The sequence below is a fragment of the Acomys minous genome, assembly GCF_964271855.1.
Source record: "Acomys minous genome assembly, chromosome: 2".
NCBI lineage: Eukaryota > Metazoa > Chordata > Mammalia > Rodentia > Muridae > Acomys > Acomys minous.
Window position 1 is genome coordinate 139,267,999 of NC_140484.1, and position 23,002 is coordinate 139,291,000.

The window sequence follows — 23,002 nt, forward strand, 5'->3', positions numbered from 1 at the left end:
CACTGATGAACTCTAAATCATCTCTGCAGGCAGGAAAGATGCCTAGAGGTACGGATGGGCAGACAGCAAGGAGATGGTGAGCTCCAGAGCCAATAAATGGAACTTGCCGAAAGCAAGTAAGCACTAAAGCAGAGACTGGGACGAAGTGCTCAGGGCACCCTACAGTGAAAGCTGAAGAGGTCAGAGCTGAGTGGAGACCTAAGGGGACAATCTGCCAGGTACCTTCTGTGAGATGGGGATCTGGACAGATCACAGGCTTTCACTTGCAACCCTGGCCACGTGGCTTCCCTAAGACATCCCCGGAGCGTTTAAAGGGTGACAGGGTGGTAAGGCCAAGACTGTCTCGGAGCAGCCCTATCTCACCCAGCGTGGCTGACGAGGTAAGGACCAGAGGCATCCTCACTCACTGCTGCTTTGTGCTCTTTTCAGGGAGCCATCAGGCGCTAGCCCCACTCCTCCCTACAGCTCTGTGGGCTGCCACACAGGAAAACGGCTTTCTTCATTCCTCCATTCTTTCATAACCCAGAGTAACAGTTTAGAGAGGAGTGTGTCCATCCAGGGCATCCATAACACCCCAGGCTTCCTGGACTGCACACACACCTCAGGGCTCTAGCTGCCCTTCCTAGCCATCCTCTGGCTCCAATTAGCTGTTTCTTCTAGGTCCGCCTTTCTCACTCCCTCACACAGGAGGGAAAATAGGCTTGCGGGCTAGTCCCCTTCAGGACTGCTGTTACCCACACTCCCCACAGCCTGCGGCACCATTCTCTACGCCACACCTCTTGGCTGCTTTGCTTTCTGCTGCACCATCCATGCTAGCAGGTTCCCGATGTTACCCAGCCTCTGGGTGAATGACAGAAGGCAGGGTAGAAGCTGAAGAGGCTTTACTGGCAAGACCCGCTGGCTCTCTTCTGACTTGTATCCCACTGAAGTCCCAATATCCTGGAAGCTCTCACTAGGCCTCAGGTAACTGATAGGAGGAAGAATCTCCTTGGTCAGGCAGGGCCACCCTCCATCACTCCTCAGCAAGCTGCTTCCTAAGGTGCACTTTCCATTGTCAGGCTCAGAAGTCAGCTGGCTGTATAGAGCAACACACATGTTCCAAGAGCAAATGCCAAGTCAGACAGACAAAAGTTAACAGCTTCAGGGAGCAAGGCAACAGCTTTCTTTTTGAACCCCACTACTGAAAATTAGTAGGCTTTGAGACCTCAGACTTTCTGGAGTATCCCACCCAGAACCCTGTAGGCATCACACCTGATGTGGGCAGGAAGCCAGTAAATTCTCCCAAGTGACCTGCTCATGTTTGCTGCTGACAGAGATGCCCTGTTCTTCTGGGCCTCTGGGCTACAGTCTGTAACAGTCCAGCAATGCCAGCCCAAATAGTGGTACCTAAGATAGATTTAGCATGGGTGCTCTCTGCTTCCCTCATAGATCCACCATCATATGCCCAGAATACAGCTTCCTTTATTCCAGTTGACCTGAAGCACCACAAAGCTGGATAATCCAGTTGGAACCAGAAAGAGCCTTAATCCTACAAAGCAGAGGCTGGGTAAGACCAAGGTTCCTGTAAGTCAAGACCCACTGATCAGTCCTAAGCAAAAAATGAAAATGACCTTCAAAGTTCAGCAACAAGAGAGCTCTGGAAGGTTCTCACATTCTTGAATCTCTTTGAAGAAAGTAGAGGTAAAATGAACCAGAGTCTAACAGAACTATTTTCCCTTTTATTTTTTGCCTCTAGCCATCTGGTTAGGTCATAAGACTTAGCTGCAAACAAAACAAAAAATACACCCAGGGCATCGTCTTAACAGTCTCTTAAAGCCACCTCCACCCGAAATCAGTGTCTGGGTCACTGTCTTACCCTCTTTCCTATGTACCCCCCTTCCTTCTTCCCAAGGCTCCAAGAATTAAAAAGTTAGGTGCATGATTAAGGAAGATGTACAGCCCCAACTTCTCCATGTACGGCACTTCCCCTAGCTTCACCGCATCCATCTGAGGCGTAACCAAGCAGCCCCCATATTTCTTGTCTCCTTATGTAACATCCCAAAGTAGAAAAGAGTCTCCTGAGCACATGAGAGGCAGACACCCTCCTCTTCTAAGAAGGCCCAGGAACTAGGTCTGTGCCCAAGATACTATCTCTAAAACTTTCCTCCCAAACAGGGTCTTGAATCATGAACTGGTGTGTGGGAGGGCTGGGAAGGCTGGGGGGGGGGGGGGAGGGTTCCACCTCTCTCTTCTTAGTTGAGTTGCTGTAAGAACATACGTACCCTTGTAATCCTGGGCAGCACAGAAAGGCCTCCCAAGGCTTGTAAGAGAACAGTAAGGATCACAGTTCTTCTTGCCAGTTGTGCTTTAAGGATAATAGAAAAACTACAGCTTTCTGCCATCATACAGCAGTCATAATGGACACTCCCAAGAGCCCTGAGCAAAATTGATAACAGTATAATTTCTGCCAATTGGAAAAGACCCTGTGATAGGAGGCAAGGAAGTGGGATGAGGACAGAAAGATGGAGCAACAGAGCTGTCTCCTTACTCATTAGAAACTTTCTTCCATTCTAGGATACTGCATCTGTGTGAAAAGATAAGACGCTTCTCTGATAGATGAACTGGAGATGAAAGTTGTACAGCGCTGTCACTTCGCAAGCAGTAGAGCAAAGGCTTCGCTCCCCAGTCTTTCCTGTTGTCAGAGGGCGCTTATTCCTGCAGTCTCACTGCTGCAGTGCACTTTTCCATGTTATATGCCCCATACGTAGGCAAGCAATATGTCTGTGGGTCTGAATATGGCTACTAAATTGCAAAAACCACTAGCCCAGTAACTGGTAAAGAAGAAACGATAGGGGCTAGTGAAATAGCTCAGTGGTTAAGAGCTCTTGCTGCTCTTGCAGAAAGCAAGAGTTCTGTTCCCAGCAAGGAATCTTATGCCCTCTTCTGACTTCCAGAAGCACCAGGCACGCACATGGTGCACACATACACACATGTGGGCAGAGCACTAAGACACATAAAACAAATAAAACTAAAATATTAAGGAGAAAACTATAAAGAAATGGCACAGATCAAATGGGGAATTAGATGGCCCCTTCTTCATAAGATTGTCTTATCTGAAGACTCTGGAAGGTTCTCTCTACTGTGGCCACTACCCTCTCTAATGTTAATTAAGATCATGTTCTCCTAATTCAAGGCCTGAGATAGAACAAGACAAAACACTAAAATGAGGACAGTTCACTGTTTCTCCCTGCTTTGTACATCTGTTCAGAGACACATTTCACACAAAATCAAAGCCTCCCCTGTCCCAGAAGAGGATAAGGATAGAACTAAAATTAATATAAAAAAATAGCCAGATGGTAGCACTTGCCTATAATCCTGGTACTTGAAATGCTAAGGCAGAAGGATTCAGAGTTCCGGGTTAACAACCTGAGCTGCACAGCAAAAGACCTGTCTCACAAGCAAAAATACCCCAAATACACCAAACACAAGACTGTGCTGTCCACTCCTTTGCAGACCCTGAAGTGAAGCTGCTAACACCACGCTTACTCCACTGCTGGAAGGCAACTCTTGACAGGGCTGCACTGTGACTCTGTACTCTTCAGGTGTATATGGAAAACAACCCCGGAAGGTGAAGACAGTGTGTGGCCCAGCAATCTGTTTCCTGACCAGAAAGACAAAGACTGAACAGAGTTACTAGAAGTCCTTGAAAAAACAAAACAAAACAAACAACCCAGTACCTTCTAAATGTGGGAACACAGACTCGGTGCTTGAAACCTTTACCAAGGGGCCCCCTTCACAAAGCCTCATGCCACTGTGGCCAAGGAGAGGGAGCCTGAGGGAAATGGGGCTCATGCTGCCTGCTGTGCCGTAAGTAACAAGGTTCTTTGTGACATAGCAATCTTCTGTCTTTTTCTAGAATCTATGAAACTGAGATACACCTCAGAATGTCCATGTCTCCCCAAAAATCATACCAGAAAGCCGTGTGAGTAGGTCTCTGGAAGGGAACTAGGTCAAGATGGCCGAGCTCTCACAGAGGATCAGTGACCACATCAGTGCGACCCCATTTACTCCCTCACGTGAGGACACTGAAAACAGGCTTATACCGAACACCCAATCTGTCAGTGTCATATTCTTAGCTCGTTTAATCCTAAAAACATCATTTTGAGATTTGATTTGTATTTCATGAGTATTTGCCTGAATGCGTATCTGTGTACCATGTGTGTACAGCACTCACGGAGGCCAGACGAAAGCATAAGATCACCTAAGACTGGAGTTACAGAGAGTTGTGGGATGCCATAGGGTTGCTGGGAATTGAACTTGAGTCCACTTGGAAAGGAGTCCAGTGCTCCTAACCAGTGAGGCTATGCGCATCTCTCCTCGTAGCTGTTACATACCCCCAGGGAAGGCCCACCTCTTCCACTTCCGCCATTGCTTACCCACAATATCTTCATAGGCATTCTCTTCTAAAGTGCTTTTGGATCCATACTTGGGCTGACTCTCAGTACCATTCTCAGTGGGAGAAGAGGGATACAAGGATTGGAGACTGGATGCATCCTCAAACTCAAAGGATTTTCTGTGGATAACAACACCAAGAATCATTTTGGCTGGACCAGATCCCTCTGTGTTGCAGGTAACAGCCATGGGGAACAGTAAAGATCAGAGGCCCTGCTCTTCCAATCTGTTGCTGTACTGCCAAGTAAGTCTGAAGAGCCCCAGTCTAAGTGACTGTAATGTGCTTAACCTTTATAATACCAGTATGAGGTAATTAACTTCCACAGTTTAAAAACATCCTGTCTGACATGGCTTGGTGGAGCACGTCTTTAATCCCAGCACTCAGAGAGGCAGAGGCACACAGAACACTGTGAGTTCGAGGCCAGCCTGGTGTACAAAGTGAATCCAGGACAGCCAAGGCTACACAGAGAAATGCTGTCTCAACAAACAAACAAAATGGTGGAAAAGGCATTTGCCAACATGCCTAATGATCTAAGTTCAATCCCTAGGACTCATGTGTAGAAAAATAACTTTTTTTTCTTTCTATTTATTTATTTAGGTTTGTTTTTATTTTCCAAAACAGGTTCTCTCTATGTAGTCCTGGCTGTCCTAGAACTCTCTGTAGACCAGACTGGCCTCAAACTCAGAGATCTGCCTGTCCCTGCCTCTGGATTGCTTAGTTTAAAGGCATGTACCACCAATGCCCAGTTAAGAACCAACTCTGATAAATTGTCCTCTGCCTAAAATAAATAAACGTAATCAGTTAAAAAACAAAAACAAAACAAAAATGTGGTTAGATGCCATGTCAAATATATCTGTTTTTGTGTCATCTCATTGGCCTTCGGGAAGCAATGGCAGGTACTGTGCCATTTACAAACAAGAAGACTGAAGGGACTGAGGCAGGACTTTCCAAGGCTGCCTGCTTCCAGAGTCTAGGCTTCCAATACAACTCTGGTCCCTCAGACCTAGAAACCATCCTTCTTGAGAGAAGTCTAGCATTTCCAAAGGAACGGACAGTACAAACAGTCTCCTAGCAAGGACTCTGAGCAGGCTGTAAGGGCTCAACACTGGAAGGACATCTCCAGGGCTGTTAGAGGGGTGGAGGAAATGGTACAGGATGGTTTGTTGACACAAGTTGGGCTGAACCCTCAAAAAAAAGGTCAGACCTCTTCTTCAGTGTCCTACACTGCAGAACTGCAACCACAGCTTCTTGGGTTCTTAGCCCACAGCACCTCTTCTTCGTCTCCCCCCATCTAAGTTGGGATGTTGGCTGAGTCCTCTCTCCAAGGCATGTCCCTCCCGGTGAAGGCCAAGGAGACGACACATAAGGAAGTGCATTTGACATGGCATCTGGCCAGGTTTTGTTTTTTATTAATTATGTTTATTTATTTTAGGCATGACTGTGGAGTCAGAAGACAACTTACTGGTTGTCTTTCCATTACTTGGTCCTCTAAGTTTCCCCCTCATGTCTCCTGGGGAAAGAAGAGCAGCATGACAGAGCCCTTCTTACCCATGAGTGTCTTCCTCTTTCAATGACATCTTTTCTTTCTTTATTGAATACTCACCTTAAGAGCCGTGGGTTGCCTGTCAAGGAGCTACACAATCCTCTTAAGCTCACCTGGCCCCTCTGCAGCATTCAACCAACACAACACTTTATCCTCTTGCAAGCCCATGACAAATCAGCTCTAGTTTTCATATACCCCTGGCAACTGTTTTTCAGGATTGAATGAAGGATTCTTTTTGTTTGGGTTTTTTGTTGTTGCTGTTGTTGTTTGTTTGTTTGTTTGTTTGAGACAAGGTCTCTCTGCGTAGCCTTGGCTGTCTTGGACTCACTTTGTAGACCAGGCTGGCCTCAAACTCACATTGATCCACCTGCCTCTGCCTCCCTAGTGCTGGGATTAAAGATGTGTCCCACCATGCCTGGTTTAAGGATTTTTTTAAAAAGCTATTCTTAACATTTGTTATTTTCAGACAGGGTCTCCCTATGTAGCCTAGCTGGCCTAGAACTCAACTCTATAGACCAGAGATTGCCTGCCTATACCCTTCTAGGATTGAAGATGTGGTACCATGCCCACCTCTAAATGCCAGGATTTCTCAGAATTCTGCCTTTTGATCTCCTTTCCTCATATGTACAAATATCCATGGCCAAGTACTTTATTCCTGATGCCTCATAATTTCTGTCTTGTGCCAAGACTTCCCAACTAAATAATCAAACACTGTGTGAGATCAAGCCTTCACTAGTGTAAGAGTAGATTTGACATCTTACGCAGGTACCATGTTGAAGGCCAACACATTGCCTCTCATCAAGATAAATATAGTCTATTTCTTTCTACTATTTTGTTATGTGAGCATGTATGTACATGTTTATGTAGGTGAGGAATCAGACATGGTTAAGCTACATATGGTTAACTTCCTTGATTATTCTCCATGTTGTTTGTTTGTTTTTGAGACAGGGTCTCACTCTCTGTGGCCTTGGCTGGCCTGAAACTCTATAAGTAGACCAGATTGGCCTCAGACTGAGAGATCTGCCTGCCTCCCAAGTGCTGGGATTAAGTAAAGGTGAGCACCACTCTCATGTGCCTTGTCTCTGGAGCTCACTGACTCAGCTAGGCTGGCTCACCAACACGTTCCAGGGGATCTGCCCGTTCTGACTCCATCCCTACCACCTGGAGCTGCCATGTACCATGCCCAGTTCTTACATGGGCGGTAGAAACATGAACTCCAATCTTCATGCTTGAGTGGAAAGCATGTAGCTGACTGAGTACTGAGCCAGCTCCCCAGCATCTCTTCCTCAGACATTTTAATGCCTCCACCACCCCTGCTTGGTTGCGTACAATAAATATCTGGTTTTCATTTCTTTAAAATAAGTTTGTAAGAAACACAGCTGATATAACAAAAATAAAATTACCATCATGCACTCCTCAAAAGGAACACAACAGCTTACACTTTCTCCAAATGCACAAGCTAAAGTCTGCTAAATTCTTGGTGAGATTCCACCATATATAGTATATGTACATTACATGAAAGTGTGACATGTCACACTTTCAGGCTGATCAACTCTCTCCTTTTCACTCTTGCTACCTAGCCAACTGTCTTTTGTTATTCTAAATCTGTCTCAGTAATTACCTCCAGGAGTGGCCTCCCCTTACTTCTGAGCTCAATTTAGATGCTTCTACTCCAAGTCTCTGCAGTGGTTTCTGCATTGCCAGGGATCATGGTGCATGCTATGTTATCTACGATTTATCTATGAATCATACTTTCAAGTCCTTCAAGGAAGATCCATGTCTCATTTGCCTCTGTGTCTTTTGGTGCTAGGTGCACAACAGGCTTTAGATGGATGTTAGCAGAAATGTATAAATACAGACAAAGCAAGCACACTTGGCAGGAGAGTAAATACATTAAGGAGCCAGTAAGCATTCTCAGGATAGGCCAAACGATAAGACTGTATATAGTCATGAGGTGCTCTGGCTCAGGAGTCTGAAACTTTTTGATTCTTCCCCTACATATGGACAAGTCTGCATTTGAGATGGGATGTGCTGGGTGAAGTGCTAAGACTGGTAACAAACACACTAGAAGATTCCCAGAAGGGAAGCAAGCTGAATGGCCGCCCAGTCTTGGGATACATAGGTTACTGGTAAGGATTCCAAAGAAAGTTTGCCTCCAGCCTGACAGAGACTCGGGCTAACAGTACCTTTCAACTTTCACCAACTCCAGCTTCCGAGTCACACCTAGGAGCTATCCCTGTCTGGTCAGGGTCAAAAATGCCAAAACTAATGAGAACCAATCGAAGTGCCCAGAAAAGGTAGTACTTGGATTTGGCCAAGAAGCTGGTGAGATATTTTTCCATATGTCTCTTTTTCAAGACCCAAGAACGACCCTTTGAAACAGCACCAGAGCACCTGTGCAGGCTGGAGGCCCTCAAGACAGAGGACTCATACTGACACTGTCAACATTCTTGTGTTAATGATAAAATACAATCTTCTGGTAAAGTTTCACTTTAAAAAAATTAATTTTCAGTGCAGGCACTTTATGTGATTATGAGACTAATATCCTACCAGTCCTTCAACAGACTGTCCTCTCTAGAAGACCTAAAATGAAGGCGGCTTTGACCTTTTAATGATGGATTAAGGAATCGTTAATGTAGCTGGCTCTTCACCAACAAAACTGGTCAACACCTTCAGTACCCAGCACTGGCAAGAGTGGCTTTCATCCTCTTTCTTCCATTGAAGAGCAGGAGAACAAGTCTGGTGGTGGCACATGATTTTAAACACAGCACTTAGGAGGCCAAGGCAAGAGGATCTCTGTGAGTTCAAGGCCAGCCTAGTCTATAGCAAGTTCAGGCCAGATACAAAACGGTGGGGGGTGGGGGGGGTGCAGCAGGGGAGACAGAGACAGACGGAGAGAGAGAGAGCAGGGGAACCATTTCTCTGCCACAACAGCCGAGCTAATACTCATTCAATGCTTCAGAGCTTATAGCACACTCCTGTGACCCAAGTGCAATCTGCGCTTGCTTCTTGTATTTAAAAGACTGCCACTGGGTCCCCCTTCCTGACACAGGAGGGCATGCCTTACCTGTTCTGTGACTTCCGGTGACCACGCATATCCTTCTTTGGTCTCCGGGTGACTGGAGGGGCTGGGGTGGAAGGCAAGGGGGGTGGAGCAGCAGGTGTGGGCGAAGGAGGTAGACCATTGCTTGGCTTAGTCTTGGGGTTCTTGTCAGCCTCATATTCAAAGGTACGTTTGGGCTTGGGAACAGGGTTCACAGCGGGATCGGGGGAGTTCTTCGAAGGCAGCAGCTGGGTGCTAGGGCTATTTCCAGGGGTCCCTGACGTCATGGAACCACTGCCTTCCCTGTCCAGGGGTGGGCCTGCCTCCCCAAGAACTCCAGCCCCTCCTGCTCTGCTGCTGCTGGAGCTCACACTTGAAGTCCCTGTGGGCTCCTCCAAAGTTCCCAAAGTTCCAGTCTTCCTCCTCCCGCGGTCTACGCTGTAGCAGCTGCTGGGGAGCTGGGGGAGACCCCGGCCAGGCTGCTCCTTTAGGGCTTGTTCAATTTTCTGGATTCGGCTCAGCACGGCTGAGCTCTCTTTCCTGCTGCCATGACCCCTGAGCAAGGCACTAGGCTCAGTCCGGCTTGGCCGCTTCTCCAGCCGGTATGAGGAGTCCCGTACAGGGAGTGCCTCTCCCTCCTCCTCTGTCTCGGGGTAGGAACACTCAGAGAAGGTTCTGCTCATCCTCCGGAGGCCTTTGAAATCAAAGGTCTTTTCTGAGCTACAGGGGGATGGCAGCACGCTGGGGCAGCCCACGCTGGGGCAGCCCTCACTGGCCGCCCACTCGCTCCCAGAGCCCTCCCGCTTCTCCCCACACAGACTCATCCTGGGTGGAGCCTCTCGGCGGCGACCTTCCCATGCTGAGATCTTCTCCCGGATACCCAGGCTATGGGCTCGGGTACCAGTGCAACTCAGCAAGACACTCCGCGGGCCAGCTGCTGGCCCTAGGAATGGGGTGCTCTGGGCAAGAGGGAGGCAAGCAGCCACACCCTCTACATCCTGGGCGGCGCCCTGGACAGTCTCCTTCTGGTCCTCTCTTTTGTGCACTGAAGGGGTTCTGTCCAAACAGCTGAAGCTGGTAGACTTGAGGGTCCAGGTGGGTGGTGAAGTCTCTGGGGAGGGATCTTGAGGACCCAGGGGTGAAGGATTACGAGAGTGCCGGTCCTTGAGGAGCCCCTGGGAACTAGAGTGGCTGGGGTACCTGCAGGCTGAGGTTTCACTATCACTGAGTGGGTAGATGGGACTTCTTGGTGGGTACAAAACTGGAGGTGGAGAGACTGACTGAGACCTAAGAGCAAAGAGGAGAAAAAAGAAAAGAAAATGGTGGTGAGTGGTCTAAACACCAGACTGGTCATATTTCATGTTCTGTTTCTGTAGAAGTCTCAAAACTACTCTGCAAGTGCCTCCCCCCCAGCCCCCAGCCCCCACTAATCCCATCACTTGAGAGATGGAGACAGCAAGGTCATGAGTTCAAGGTCATCACTGGCTACACGGTGAGTCTGAGGACAGCCTGGGATAGTGTGTCCCAATGTCCTCAAATAAAGAACAGCTCTTTCAGCCATGGCAGGCCAACCTCCAGGGACCTTTCTGTCTAGCTCATCTTCAGAGACCTGAGTAATGTATGAAGGAGAAGCCTGTTCTACAATAGACTACGAAGTCCCAGGGCTCAGAATCTGTAGTGACGTGCTGCCTGCCGCGTGGCCAACTGGCTCTCTGAGGAGAAAACAGAGACCGTAACACTGCATTTGCATTGTAAGTATTCCTGAACTATCAATATGCTATCAATGAATGTGCAGATGGGAAGAGATGCTAACGACCAACTTTCTTGAACTGCAGCAAAACAGGTCCAACACATATTCTCAAATACTTTGACTTTAAACCCTTGGCTGTCTCCTCTGAGACTGTGTTACTGATACAAGATTCCACTATCCTGACCAGAATTAGGGTCCCCAAGGGCCTCACAAAGGTTAGACAGACCCTTCAAGAAAGAGTCCTTTCCATCTCTCCGAGGGCTCTTTACACAGCTCCACCCTGTAAGAGTGGCTTTGTATCCCACAAGCCAGCTTGAAATCCATACACAGACCTCAGCAAGCGCTCCTACATACATGGACTCATTTTACCTTCATGAAAATGCTATTAGGTCATTATTCTGTATTATTATCTTCGTGCTGCAAATAAAGTGACACAAAGACTCAGACTCACCCCAGGTTACTCAGATCTAAGTAGTGAAGCCACAATATGAATTTACACGACAGCATGTTGCTTCTAAAGAGAAAACAGTACCAGAGGGCTGCACGCCCTAGCGCAAGGACCCATGCTTATGCTTCACTATTTATAATAACCAAAAAATAGAAATACCCTAGATATCCATCAATGACTAGACTAAGGTAATGTGATACACACACACACACACACACACACACACACACACACACACACACACAATGGGGTTTTACTCAGCCATAAAGAAAAATTAAATCATGATATCTGCAGGAAAATAGATGGAATTAGAAATTCTTTTTGTTGTTGTTCTTTGTCTTTTAAGATAGGATTCCACTATGTGACAGAGCCCTGGCTGTTGTAGAACTTGCTCTGTAGAGCAGGCTGGCCTCAAATTCACAGAGGTCTGCCCAGCTGAGTGCTGGGAATAAAGGTGTGTACCACCGTACCTGGCTTGATATTTTTGTTGTTGGTTTTGTTTCAAATTCTTTTACTAAGCAAAGTGACCCAGATATAGAACCACATGATTTTTGTCATAATCAGATCTAAGGTTTACACACACACACACACACACACACACACACACTCATACATAATACACATATTGTGGGTCATGAAACTAGAAGAGGGACAATGCAAGTGGAAAAAGAGTCTTAGGTAGGAGGAAGGGCAATAGAAAACATGTATTATTCAAATTCCCACAATGGAACCCACTATTTTATATGTTAATTTTAAAACGTTTTAATGGAGAAGAAATAAAAACACAACCAGTAAGCAGTAGCCTCTTCCATTTTGGGGAACTCTTGGGCTCACCAGGACTCCTCCACAGCACTGAACATAGCCCAGTCTAGAACACGTTTATTAGCATCAGGGGACTTCCCTGCTAGAGATCTTGTCTAAGTCATGTGGTCTACATCTATAAAGCATTCTGTGACTGTTGAAAAGAAATGAGAGGAAAAGGTAAAGTGAGTGAACTTACTGAAGAGAGCTATGAGCAAGCTTCCTCTTCAGCCATTTTTCTGGTGTCTACTATGATAATAGCAGCTCAAAGGTGGTGTGACTTTGCTAACACTGAACCCAGGGAAGGTCTGTGTGATCAAAAGCTGGGCTGTTCAGCTTCATAGCCTCCAAAGTGCCATGCCATCTCCAGGACACCAGCCAGCTGCTCCTGAGCCAAGTTGGCTGTCACCACTTGCTCACATACAGAAAAGCGGAGCTCTGGAAGGGTCAGGATTGCCTGTTGTGTCACAGCCTCTGACTGCCCTGATCAACAGGAAACCTCAACATGCTTAAATTGTTTTTAAAAGGGCAAGTCAAAGAAGAGGCATTACACGTATACATAAGGCATAGATGAGAGAACTATAGTGCACAGCCGAGCCCATGACCTAGAGCCTCCTCAGTGAGGAAGTGAAAACAGAAGCCTCAGCCCTCTGTAGTGGGCACTAACAGAAAGGAGAGCCTAAAGAGACCCTGCCCTACAGGGGTCCCTAGTCTCTCTTGTGTTATAAAGGCACAGATATAAAGGGCATCAATCCAGCCCCCTATAAAGCTAAGCCCTTGTTTTGGTGAGTCTGAGCTGGAGTTGGGAGAAGCGCCTCCACAGGTCTCTGCTCCCAGGTTAGGGAAAGGCTCGGAAGAATTAGTCACTTCTCACAGAAGGCTTAAGGATAAAACAGGGCTGTGGGCAGACGTCAGGGTGCTCGGATCTTTGTGGCAAGGAGTTTGCACATCAGGTAGCACTGCTGCCATGTGAGATAACACGCAGCCTTGGTCATCCGTTTCATTTGGTTGTCTTTTATCCCTAAACAGGTTGAGAGAAGAAGTAAGACAGTCCATCACCCGTCAGGTGAGAGAAAATGACGGCAAAGATAACGACAGTGCCTGGATCCCGATGTTCTCACAAAGCCAAGGCCCCGAGGAAACTGTTCCTTGGTGTCTTCAGGGACACCGAAACGAGTGGCTCCCTTGGTTCAGATTCAGCAAGGGTTAGCGAAGAGCTCATTAGGGACCTCCCCATGTATGTGTGTACAGCCCTCAAGCTGGAGACCCAGGTTGGCTCTTCATCCACTTGCTGTACTGTGTAGCAGGTACACTCAGTTACTAGCCCAGGCATGAAGAATCAGCAGAGACCACCCCCACCCTTGCTTCTTCCTGTATGTACTACCTAACGGAGTTGGCTTTTCTTTGCCATCTGAGCCATCCCTACACTGGTTTGTGCTTTCGTGCCTCTGGTTTTACCACCATAGATAAAGAAAGGACAAAAGGTCTGTAGCCTTCCCACTCCAAACCACATCTGGATCCAGCCTGCTCCCCAACATACCCGGCTACTCCATGAGGGCACCCCATCAGCTCTGCTTCCTAAGATCCCTCCAGCCCCTCCCCCGATCCCCACTACTATTGCTATTCCTTTTATTCAGATCTTTTCTTGCGCCAGGACTGAAAACAGTCTCTTGACTTTTCTTTGCCTTACTCTCACCCCTGTTCTGGTCTATCTTTTCATCTCTGGCATCTTTACATAGTGCAAAACTGGCTAAAATCCCCTACTCCACTAAAAAGCAAGGCTTGTAAGGACCCCATGATGTGGTTTCTACTTAGGTTCGCCTTCATCACCTCACACTGTCTTTCCTTCCACAACCAATCCTGCATCCCACCCAAAAGCACATCAAACTAGATTTGTTTTTCTTCATCCTACCCCTGTTCACTCAGGTAGAGATGGCCAATTTTCAATCCCTTCACTATAGCTAGAAAAATATCTAGTATGGCATACTACTCACAAGGGTGTCCAACCTTGATACTGCAACATGATGCTGTCATTTACAAGTATATTAGGCCATATTCATAGGTATCCTGGGATATATATGGATCACAAGGTGCAGGCTGGACATGCCTGCATCAGATTGCTTCCCAAAACATCTCAGTAGATTACAAATGGACTTAATTGAAGGTTATGCTACTATCTTATTAAATCTTCTTATTCACTGCACCTAAATGTAATGTTTTATATTTGGTGAATGAGTGAGTGAGTGAGTGAGTAAAAAGATAAGCAGTGAAAACCTTGGTTTTCTTTTATGCCTGCCCAACCCACTGTCTACAAATGTCCCTGCCCAACACAGAGAGATACACAAAATACTTAGTGTAACAGTAAGGCTGTCAGCCCAAAGCCCTCCCCAACACAGCAACAACCATATACCAGACCAACTGCCTACAGATCTGAATCTGGTTCTGTCAATTTCCTTGGTTTGCTCACAAGCAGGTCACCTATATTTCCCAAATCTCAAGTTCTTTATGAAACACTTTCTCTGATTATCTGCAAGCACCAGCTGTGTGAGGAAGATGACGTCAATGTATAAAAGTGAACACTGAATAACTCCGAAACTGCAAGAGAAGTATAAGACAAAAGCAAATACAAAGCAACTAATACATAATCAAGATGTTCTTTAATGGCTTACTCTGTTCTCAGTGCCAGAGCCTGGCCTGAGGGAGGCAGCCACTGTGGAACTGGGCACCTGATGTGCCACAGGTTGTCATCGGCAGCCAGTTCTATTGCTTGATACAGACACAGATGCCAACACCATGGCATACAACTTGCCAAAATAAACATTTTCAGGAGACAGGGAGTTAGAAAAACAGATAAAAGCAAAGGGGGTGGGGGAAAGTATACAGGAAATTTAAAAGAATGTAAGAACATAAACACACATGCATGGAGATAAATATTTAAGACAAGTAAGTGACTTTTTTTAAAGGGTAGGAACTGAGTTATGGAAATAGAACAAATTTAAAGAGAAAGCAATGTGTATGCATGTCTCCATACATGCAGACAGAAGTTGTGTCTTAAAATGCAAACTATTTCCTCTGCTACAAATATAACCCAACCCCATGTGGACCCTGGGCCCTCTCCTCCTCCTCCTCCTCCTCCTCCTCCTCCTCCTCCTCCTCCTCCTCCTCCTCCTCTTTCTTCTTCTTATCTTCCTCCTCTTCTTTTTCCTCCTCTTCCTCCTCCTTCTTTTTTTCTCTCCTGAGGACAGAGTCTCTTATAGTCCAGGCTGGCCTTGAACTCCCTGTGTAGTTGAGGCTGATCTTAAATTCCTGATCGCTCGGCCTCCGTCTTCTCAGCGCTGGGGTCACAGGTGTGCACATCTGATTCTCCTAATAGCAGGAAGCATTTCTGTCCAAAGACACCTTACATATTGCTAAGCGCACCCAGAACTTTTTTGGAGAGAAGACTGTCAATGTTCTCCTAAACTCAGCTTGCTGAAATTACAGGTGGATCTGGGATGGGGGCGGGGAGGGGGATAGCCAGGGGGATTGCTAAAACTAAGTAAAAGGCCAAGTTGGAAGGAAGTATTTGGGAGAAAGTCGTTGGTGCCCATGTAACCAGCCCAGATGTATCAGGATGTACTGTGAACACTAGAAATTGAGCTTTCTTTGGGGAGGGAGGAATGCTCAATCAGTGCTTAGTGTGCTTCAAACAAAACTGGAATTGGTTACTAACCATTCCAGCACTGCTTAACTGCAGTGAGCTGCTGACTCCCCAAGTATGAGTCAGCCAACCACTCAGATATGGCCTCGACTCTGGGGCGGCATTCCCAACGTACCACCCTGTACTGTGAACACAGGGGATGAGAAAAAGGAGGACCAGAGTCTGAGTCCTGTCATCAAGACCAGTATTTTGTTCCTTGGCCTAAAAGCTCAACAACCCACTCTAGAGGAGTTCCAATTGCTAGGTAAAGGATGGGGTATGTTAACTCAGCCTTCCTACTGCCCCAGCCAATCCTATCTCAAATGACTACAAACCCTCAAGAGTCCAGAAAGCCTCTGCCCCCAAGTGAGCTACCAGCAGGCCATGACTACAGAGACCTGCAAGGTCAAACTAAGCAAAAGGCTGCTGTGGGTCTATGAAAACACTGGCCACTTTGCTTCCATAAAGTAGACCCAAGCCATATCTGTGCCCCAGTCTCCAGCTGATTTTTAAGGCAGCACAGAAGAGATGGGCGAGTTCTCTTCTGAGTGAAAGTCTCAGCCCTCACAGAAGCAGCAGTGATGAGCAGGGAGTTCTTCCACATAGAAGCCTTCTCTGAGGACACAGAACTGACAGGAAAATGCTAGCACCCTGCTCCAGCACAACCTAGACAACGATGTAGAGAGGGCTTTATGCAAAGCCGAGGAGGACAAAAACAAAGTTCCAGAAGACAATGCCAAAGACACTTGTGATGGTTTTAGAACACGGTCCCCACATTCTCTGCCATGTCTCCTGCCAAAGTGATCCTTTTCTCTTGCGCCTGGACTCTGGAACTACATGACCAACAAGATACAGCAGAAATGAATCTGTGCCACTTGTCAGGCCAAGCCCTTGAGAGACAGAGCTTCTAGTTCCTGTCCCTCAAGCTATGTGTAATGTCAGGACAACTAGAGCGTCAAGCCTAGGTATTCTGGCTCAAAGACCTTGGGGGTGATCCCAGGAACATCCAGCATCAACATGTGTCAAGACACTGCCAGATGATATAGTCTCTAACACAGATATACATACAGGCAAAACACAAATGCACGATAGATAGATAGATAGATAGATAGACAGACAGACAGACAGATCGATCTAAAAGAAGACTTTATAAAAAATTTAAAGGATGGATAAAAATGATTTAATTAATATTTTTGGCTTTAGAGTTTTTTTTTAGACCTACCAGGTTTTATTTTGTTTTGTTTTTGTTTGTTTGTTTTGGTTTTTCAAGCCAGGGTTTCTCTGTGTAGCCTTGGCTGTCCTGGACTTACTTTGTAGACTAGGGTAGCCCCACAGCGATCTGCTTGCCTCTGGTCCCCTGAGTAGTAGAATTAAAGGCATGTGCCACCATGCCTGGCCTTTTTATTGTTTTTCAGACTCACTGTGGTATAATCAACTGTTGAACTGAAGTGCCAAGTGGATGACTTTCCTGTCACATACTTATTGATATATACCCACATTCACTAAACTATCTTCACAATGATGAAAGCCATTTCTTTATTTAAAAGGGTTTTTCTATGATTTTGTTGTTTGTTTTTTTGTTTTCGTTTTTGTTTTGTCTAAAGAAACTGGGAATAAAGAACACTTTTTAATTTTCTGACCCAGTAATTTTCTGACTGAGCTTGGTGGCAAGTTCCTTTACCTGCTGAGGTAGCCCGAAGGCCAGAATTAGCATATTCATACAAAAGTATATATAAATTGTATGCATTTGATCATCTCTCCCTCACTTTCTCCTATTTCTCCATACTCCCTGAACCTCTTCCTTACAAATCACCCTCCTACTTTCATTTCAAAAAAAGACCCACTGAGGTTAATTAGGGCTACCTTATAATGGTTATGGGATTATTTGTAGTTGCATGGGCTACACTATAGAAGAAAAATACCTCCCCCTCCCCCAGCAGCCACCAACTCCCATAGCTCCTGGGGGACTGGGGCTCATGAGCTCACTCCCATCCATAATGGAGTATTGTTGTTGGTAGGCTCAATCTTGCACAGGTCTTACGCAGGAAACCGCAGATCTGTGAAGTGCTGGTCCTCTGTCTCTAACTTTTTTCCACCCCTTCCTTGGGCTTTAGAGGAAATGATAAAGTGGTCCATTTAGGGCTGAGCACACACACAAAAAAGGTAATTTAGGCCCTGTGTGGTGCACACACCTTTAATCCCAGCACTCAGGAGGCGGAGGCAGGTGGATCTCTATGAGGTCAAGGCCAGCCTGGTCTACAGTGTGAGTTTCAGGACAGCCAAGGCTACACAGAGAAATCCTGTCCCAAAAGAAAAAAAAAAGGTATTTCAAAGGCATACTCAAAAGGATGCCCAGGGAGCAGGACAAGATCTACTCAAGGAATCACAGGTAGGTAGGTAGGTGACACTAGATGCTTCATTTTCCCTTTTTTGAAAAAGAAACATCAAAGATCACTGTTGGAGGTTGATCTGATGTATTTTGATGCTAATTACTTACTGCAGTCTCTGTGCCCCACCTCTACCTTGCCTAAGAGCCTAACTTGTTTGACCAATAAAAGGCCATCACACCTGGGCAGGGCAAATGGGATAGGCGTGGCTAAGGTTTCAGGGCGTGGAGAAACAGAGAGAATGTGGAGAGGGAAGAGAGACCGGAGGAGAGGAGTGGAGGAAGCAGGCTGCACCGTGGGTTAGGTGGAGGAGAAGCACATGCCCAGTGTGGCCGGACAGTTGGCCCAGCTGATGGTAATTAGCAAGTATTTGGGATGATGGATGGTAATGTCCTCCCCCACACATGCTTCTTAAGTAGGATGAGCTACTGGTGCTTCTCTCATTAGGTAGTGATAACTATCAGCCTTTCCTCTGAACTAAGTTCTTCATGTGGCCTTAATCAATGAAGTTCAGTAGAAGACACTGGACAGGCTGGGTATGTGGTTCAAGGGAAGACAGCCTGCCTGGCGTCTTAGTGTTCTATTGCTATTAAAAGACATCATGACCACAGCTCTTATACAGGAAAGCATCTGACTGGGTCTTGCTTATAGTTTCAGAGGTTTAGTCAGTTATCATCACGGTGGCACCTGGGCAGGCATGGTGCCCAGAGTTCCACATCCAGATCCTCAGGCAGTGGGAAGAGTGTGCCACAGGGCCTGGCTTGGGCCTCAAAGCCCACCCCCCAGTGACACACTTCCTCCAACAAGGCTACATGGCTTAATCCTTCTCAACGAGTACCACTCCCCGATGACCAAGCATCCAAATATATGAGCATAAGGGGGCATTCTTATTCAAACCCTCATACCTCGAATGTACATGACCCTAGGTTCTATTCCCAGGACCATAACGGGAAAACCAAACACACAACAAACACCAGGCCCTGTGGCTTCTTGGGCTAAAGACATAAAAAGCCACATAATCCTGTCTTGCTCTCTTAGGATTCTTACTCTTGGTACCCAGGCATCATGACATAAAGTCCCGGGGCTTATTCCCCAGGTGAGGCCCCACTGACTGCCAGCATTGACTGTCATTTCAGATCATTCTAACCTCTAACCATTTTGTCACCTTTAACCTTTAGGCCACGCTACCTGATGCTGCAATAGGGGCAAACTTTACCGGAAGAACCCTATGCAATTTACAATCTATGAGCAAAATAAATGACATAAAACATTTTAAGCCTCTAAGCTTGTGGTCATTGGTTATATATCAATCACTAGATATCAATAACTAGATAGACCCATCCCAGTTAGATTCTGGGAAGCTCAAGTAGAGGGTGGCCGAGGCTCCCGGCCCCCATACGTGGTAGCCTTCCGTGGCTAGGCAGGCTTTGCAACACTTTCATTCCCTATCACCCTCAGCTTTTTTTTTTTAACGTATATTAATGTTTTGCCTGTATGCGTGTGCATCATGTGCATGGACACATGGTGACCACAGAGACCAGAAGAGGGAGTTGGGGCACCTGGAACTGGAACAACACATGACTGCCGATCACCATGATGTCGGAAGTTGAACTCAGGTCCTCTGCAAGAGCAACAAGTGCTCTTAGCTACTAAGCCATCTCCCCAGCCCAGTATTTGCAGAAGACACTTTCTCTTCTCTGTGCCTCAGTTTTCCAACGTATAAATCAGCTCTGACTTTCTAAAACTTTACAGAGTGAATGGGTAGTGACCAACATAGAAAAGGAACATCAAGATGTTACCAGTGGACTGTGTTCCATAAAGGAGGCTACCTTCCCTAAGAGAGTGAGTGACCAACACACAGGCTCTCTATAGCCCAGGCAATGAATGCTGCAGGCTCTTGGGAGCCCAGATGGAAGTCAAAGTCCTTATCCTCAGGAAACTGACATTTCTTATAGATACCCAGGTTTCCTATACCCCACATCCAGAATCAAGACCACCAAACACAAGACTGCTAGCTTAATTTCCACATTGCTATGCTCCAGGTGTTAGCATTTCTAGTAGAAAAGCTCACGCCCTACTATTGAACAAGTGGATCTGAGGGCAACAAGAAGCCAAATTGACCCCCAGCAAAGCTGCTGAGTGAGTGCAAGTCACCAAGCTGCTTCTGATCCCATCCCAGGACACCAGCACTAACACAAATAACATCAGCAATTCAGCAGAGCTTTGAGAACCCCACCCCCATCCTCCTGCTGAGCTGGGCATCAACCTGCAGAAACCAGAGCAGTGGGTGTACCTGTCAGGTGATGTGACCCACAAAGAGAAAAGAAATCTGTTCCCGTAGGTCAGGACACAGCAAAAGGCAAAGCTTGAGTTTTCTTCCTCCTATAGGCTCCTGCTAAATCAAGCCTGGGCTTCAGAGGCACAAAAAGGGAAGAGATTTGCAGAACACCTAATTATAACCTTGGTAATGGAACCCAGGAGCTTTAACTCAGACTGCCTGGGGTCAGCATCAAGTCCAGCCCTAAGCAAGCCAAAGATAAGGCCTTGTAACTATAGATCTGAACAGTAGCACTGAGCTCCCCCACCCCGCACCTCCATCCCAAGGCCAGACAGACACAGACGCTTCATAGTACAACCAGATTCTACTGTATCCCACGTTCCCCAAAGCAGCCAGGGCGTCAACGCCTTGCTTTGTAAGGCACTGCACCCCTGTCCTCTCCCATCGAACTTCTGTGAACACCTATGTGTTCCCTTCCTTGAATTCTTGAGCTGGTGATGATGAAAGGGCCTCAAGTCACTGCCAGCAATCTACTGAAAAGTCAGACTACAATACTCAAATGTTAAGATCATCAAACTGTGAACACCTTCACAAGAGAGGGAGTCTCATCTCTTCTTGGTTCTCCCGGTTTCAGCACAGAACCTGGCACCCAAAGGAGTTCACAAACAGTGACTTCCTAAATGAACCAGTGACCTCCTGTTTCATCCCATCCAGATACACAGAGGTAGTGGCTAAGGTGAAGCCCACCAGATCAGTGTCCAGGTAACACCTACAGCCCAGGAGTGGCTTCTGAGCGAAGCATACAGCTAGCCACAGGGGTCTGCAACTCCACGGCAAAAGCAAGGTTGCCAGAAACGGAGGGATGTTGAGGAGTGGGAATGTGGCAGGAAGGAAGTGAAGTCACAGACGGGAGTCCGGAGAGACCCTTTTTTAAAGGTACATCTTGAGCTCAGATGTTTACAAACACTGTACAGCATGTTTAGACGGCAATCGTGCTGGGAAACTAAAAAGTAAAGCAATTCCTGAAAACATTTAGAAACGTGTAGGCGGATATTCCAAATAGAAACTGGAGAATGTGTCAGCAGTCCTGGTTCAGCTTTGAAATTTAATGTAAACACCACACATCCTGCACCCCTGCAGCCCTAACATCATGTAAGTTAGAAGCAAAATGGCAGGGGCAGAGAGATGGCTCAGTGGTTGCAAGCACTGTTCTTCCAGAGGGAGGACCATAGTTTGGTTCCCAGCATCCTCATCTGGAAACGTACAATCTCTTGGAACTCCTGTTCTGTGGGATCTGACGTCCTCTTCTGGCCTCCATAGGCACCTACATGCATGTGTACATCTCACACACAGACACACATACATTTAAATAAAATAAAAATAGGAAAGATGGTGCATGGTTACAAGCACGGATGCTCTTGCTGAAGACTGGGATTTAGTTCCTAGCACCTATGTAGACATAGGCGCTGCCTACAGCTCTAGTTCCAGGGAATCTGACGTCCTTTTCTGCTGTTTGCGGGCACCAGGCACGCACATGATACAAACAGATATATGTAAGGGCAGCATCATACAGTCATGGGTGTCAATTCCATTCCTATAGCAAGTGACGTTTTTTAAATGTGGGTCCATGTGTAGTTGTGCAAGCTTGTAATCCTAGCAGTCAGGAGGCTATGGAAGGAGGACTGCATGTTCAGTATGATGTTCAGTGCAGGAGTGTGCCATGCATGTGTTTGGGTTGTACATCAAGACTACAAACATGTGCACATACACACTGAGGAGTAAGACTTGAGCCCAGCAGCGTGGTTCCCAGAGGCAGAATGTCTCAGCTACCTAATGTTCTGTATGAGTTTAGTTCTTACAGGTCTTGCTGTAAGTACTCAACTTTTAGCTAAATCCCAAGCTCTTACGTACTTAAGAAGACACAACCTACCAAGCCGTGTGTGACTGGCACAGCCCATTAGATTGAACCAGAACCAGAACCAAGGCTTGAATGTACACTGTGGGGAAACCCCTGCCTCATTCAGACCAATCACACCCCACACGCTACATTTTGGGTCTTATTCAACTAGCTACATTGGGACACCGGCTCCGAGTGAACTAAACATCACCTCATTCCAAACCTGAGGCGCCACACCCCACTGGGCTCAGCGCAGACATTACGAAAGCATACCTTAGCATTCTCACACCTGTCCCTCCTAGTGACTAAGAGCCTACCAGCTAAATCTGTCCATCTAAGAGATATCACATGACAGAAGAGTCTGTGAAAACATCTGTGGCTTTACTACAAGTCTAAGCGTTCTCCCAGGACCAGCACACAGCCTTGGCCAAGTCCTGAGAAGTGCTGGAGACAGTCACACATCTGTATGCCAGTTCTGGGAGCTTTTTCTCTCATCACAGGGTGGCATCTGCTGCTTTACAGTAGCCCCTACGCTAAGCCCTGCCAGGTCCCTTCACCCAGTCTCCACACCAGCTCTGACAGTCAGGTACTAGGATTATTACTGTGATTTTACAGTCGAGGCAGAAAAGATTTTAGAGAGCACTAGAAAACGTTCTGAGATCTCACTATCTCGTTAAGTAATTTAGAGCTTGCCAGGGCCGTGATGACGCACGCCTTTAATCCCAGCACTCAGGAGGCAGAGGC

The 23,002-nt window shown here is 46.7% G+C and overlaps 1 protein-coding gene across 7 annotated transcripts in view; it reads right to left on the bottom strand.

The window, feature by feature from the left end:
* Positions 1–23,002, bottom strand: part of DENND2B (DENN domain containing 2B) — a 185,560-nt gene that overhangs the window by 27,404 nt on the left and 135,154 nt on the right. For all 7 annotated transcript variants that reach the window (XM_084772510.1, XM_084772507.1, XM_084772509.1 and 4 more), the window contains 2 exons: positions 9,043–10,305; positions 4,416–4,552 (listed from right to left, as the gene is read on the bottom strand). In XM_084772510.1, coding sequence (XP_084628636.1) covers positions 4,416–4,552; positions 9,043–10,305 — 1,400 coding nt within the window. The remainder of the gene's footprint in view (positions 1–4,415; positions 4,553–9,042; positions 10,306–23,002) is intronic.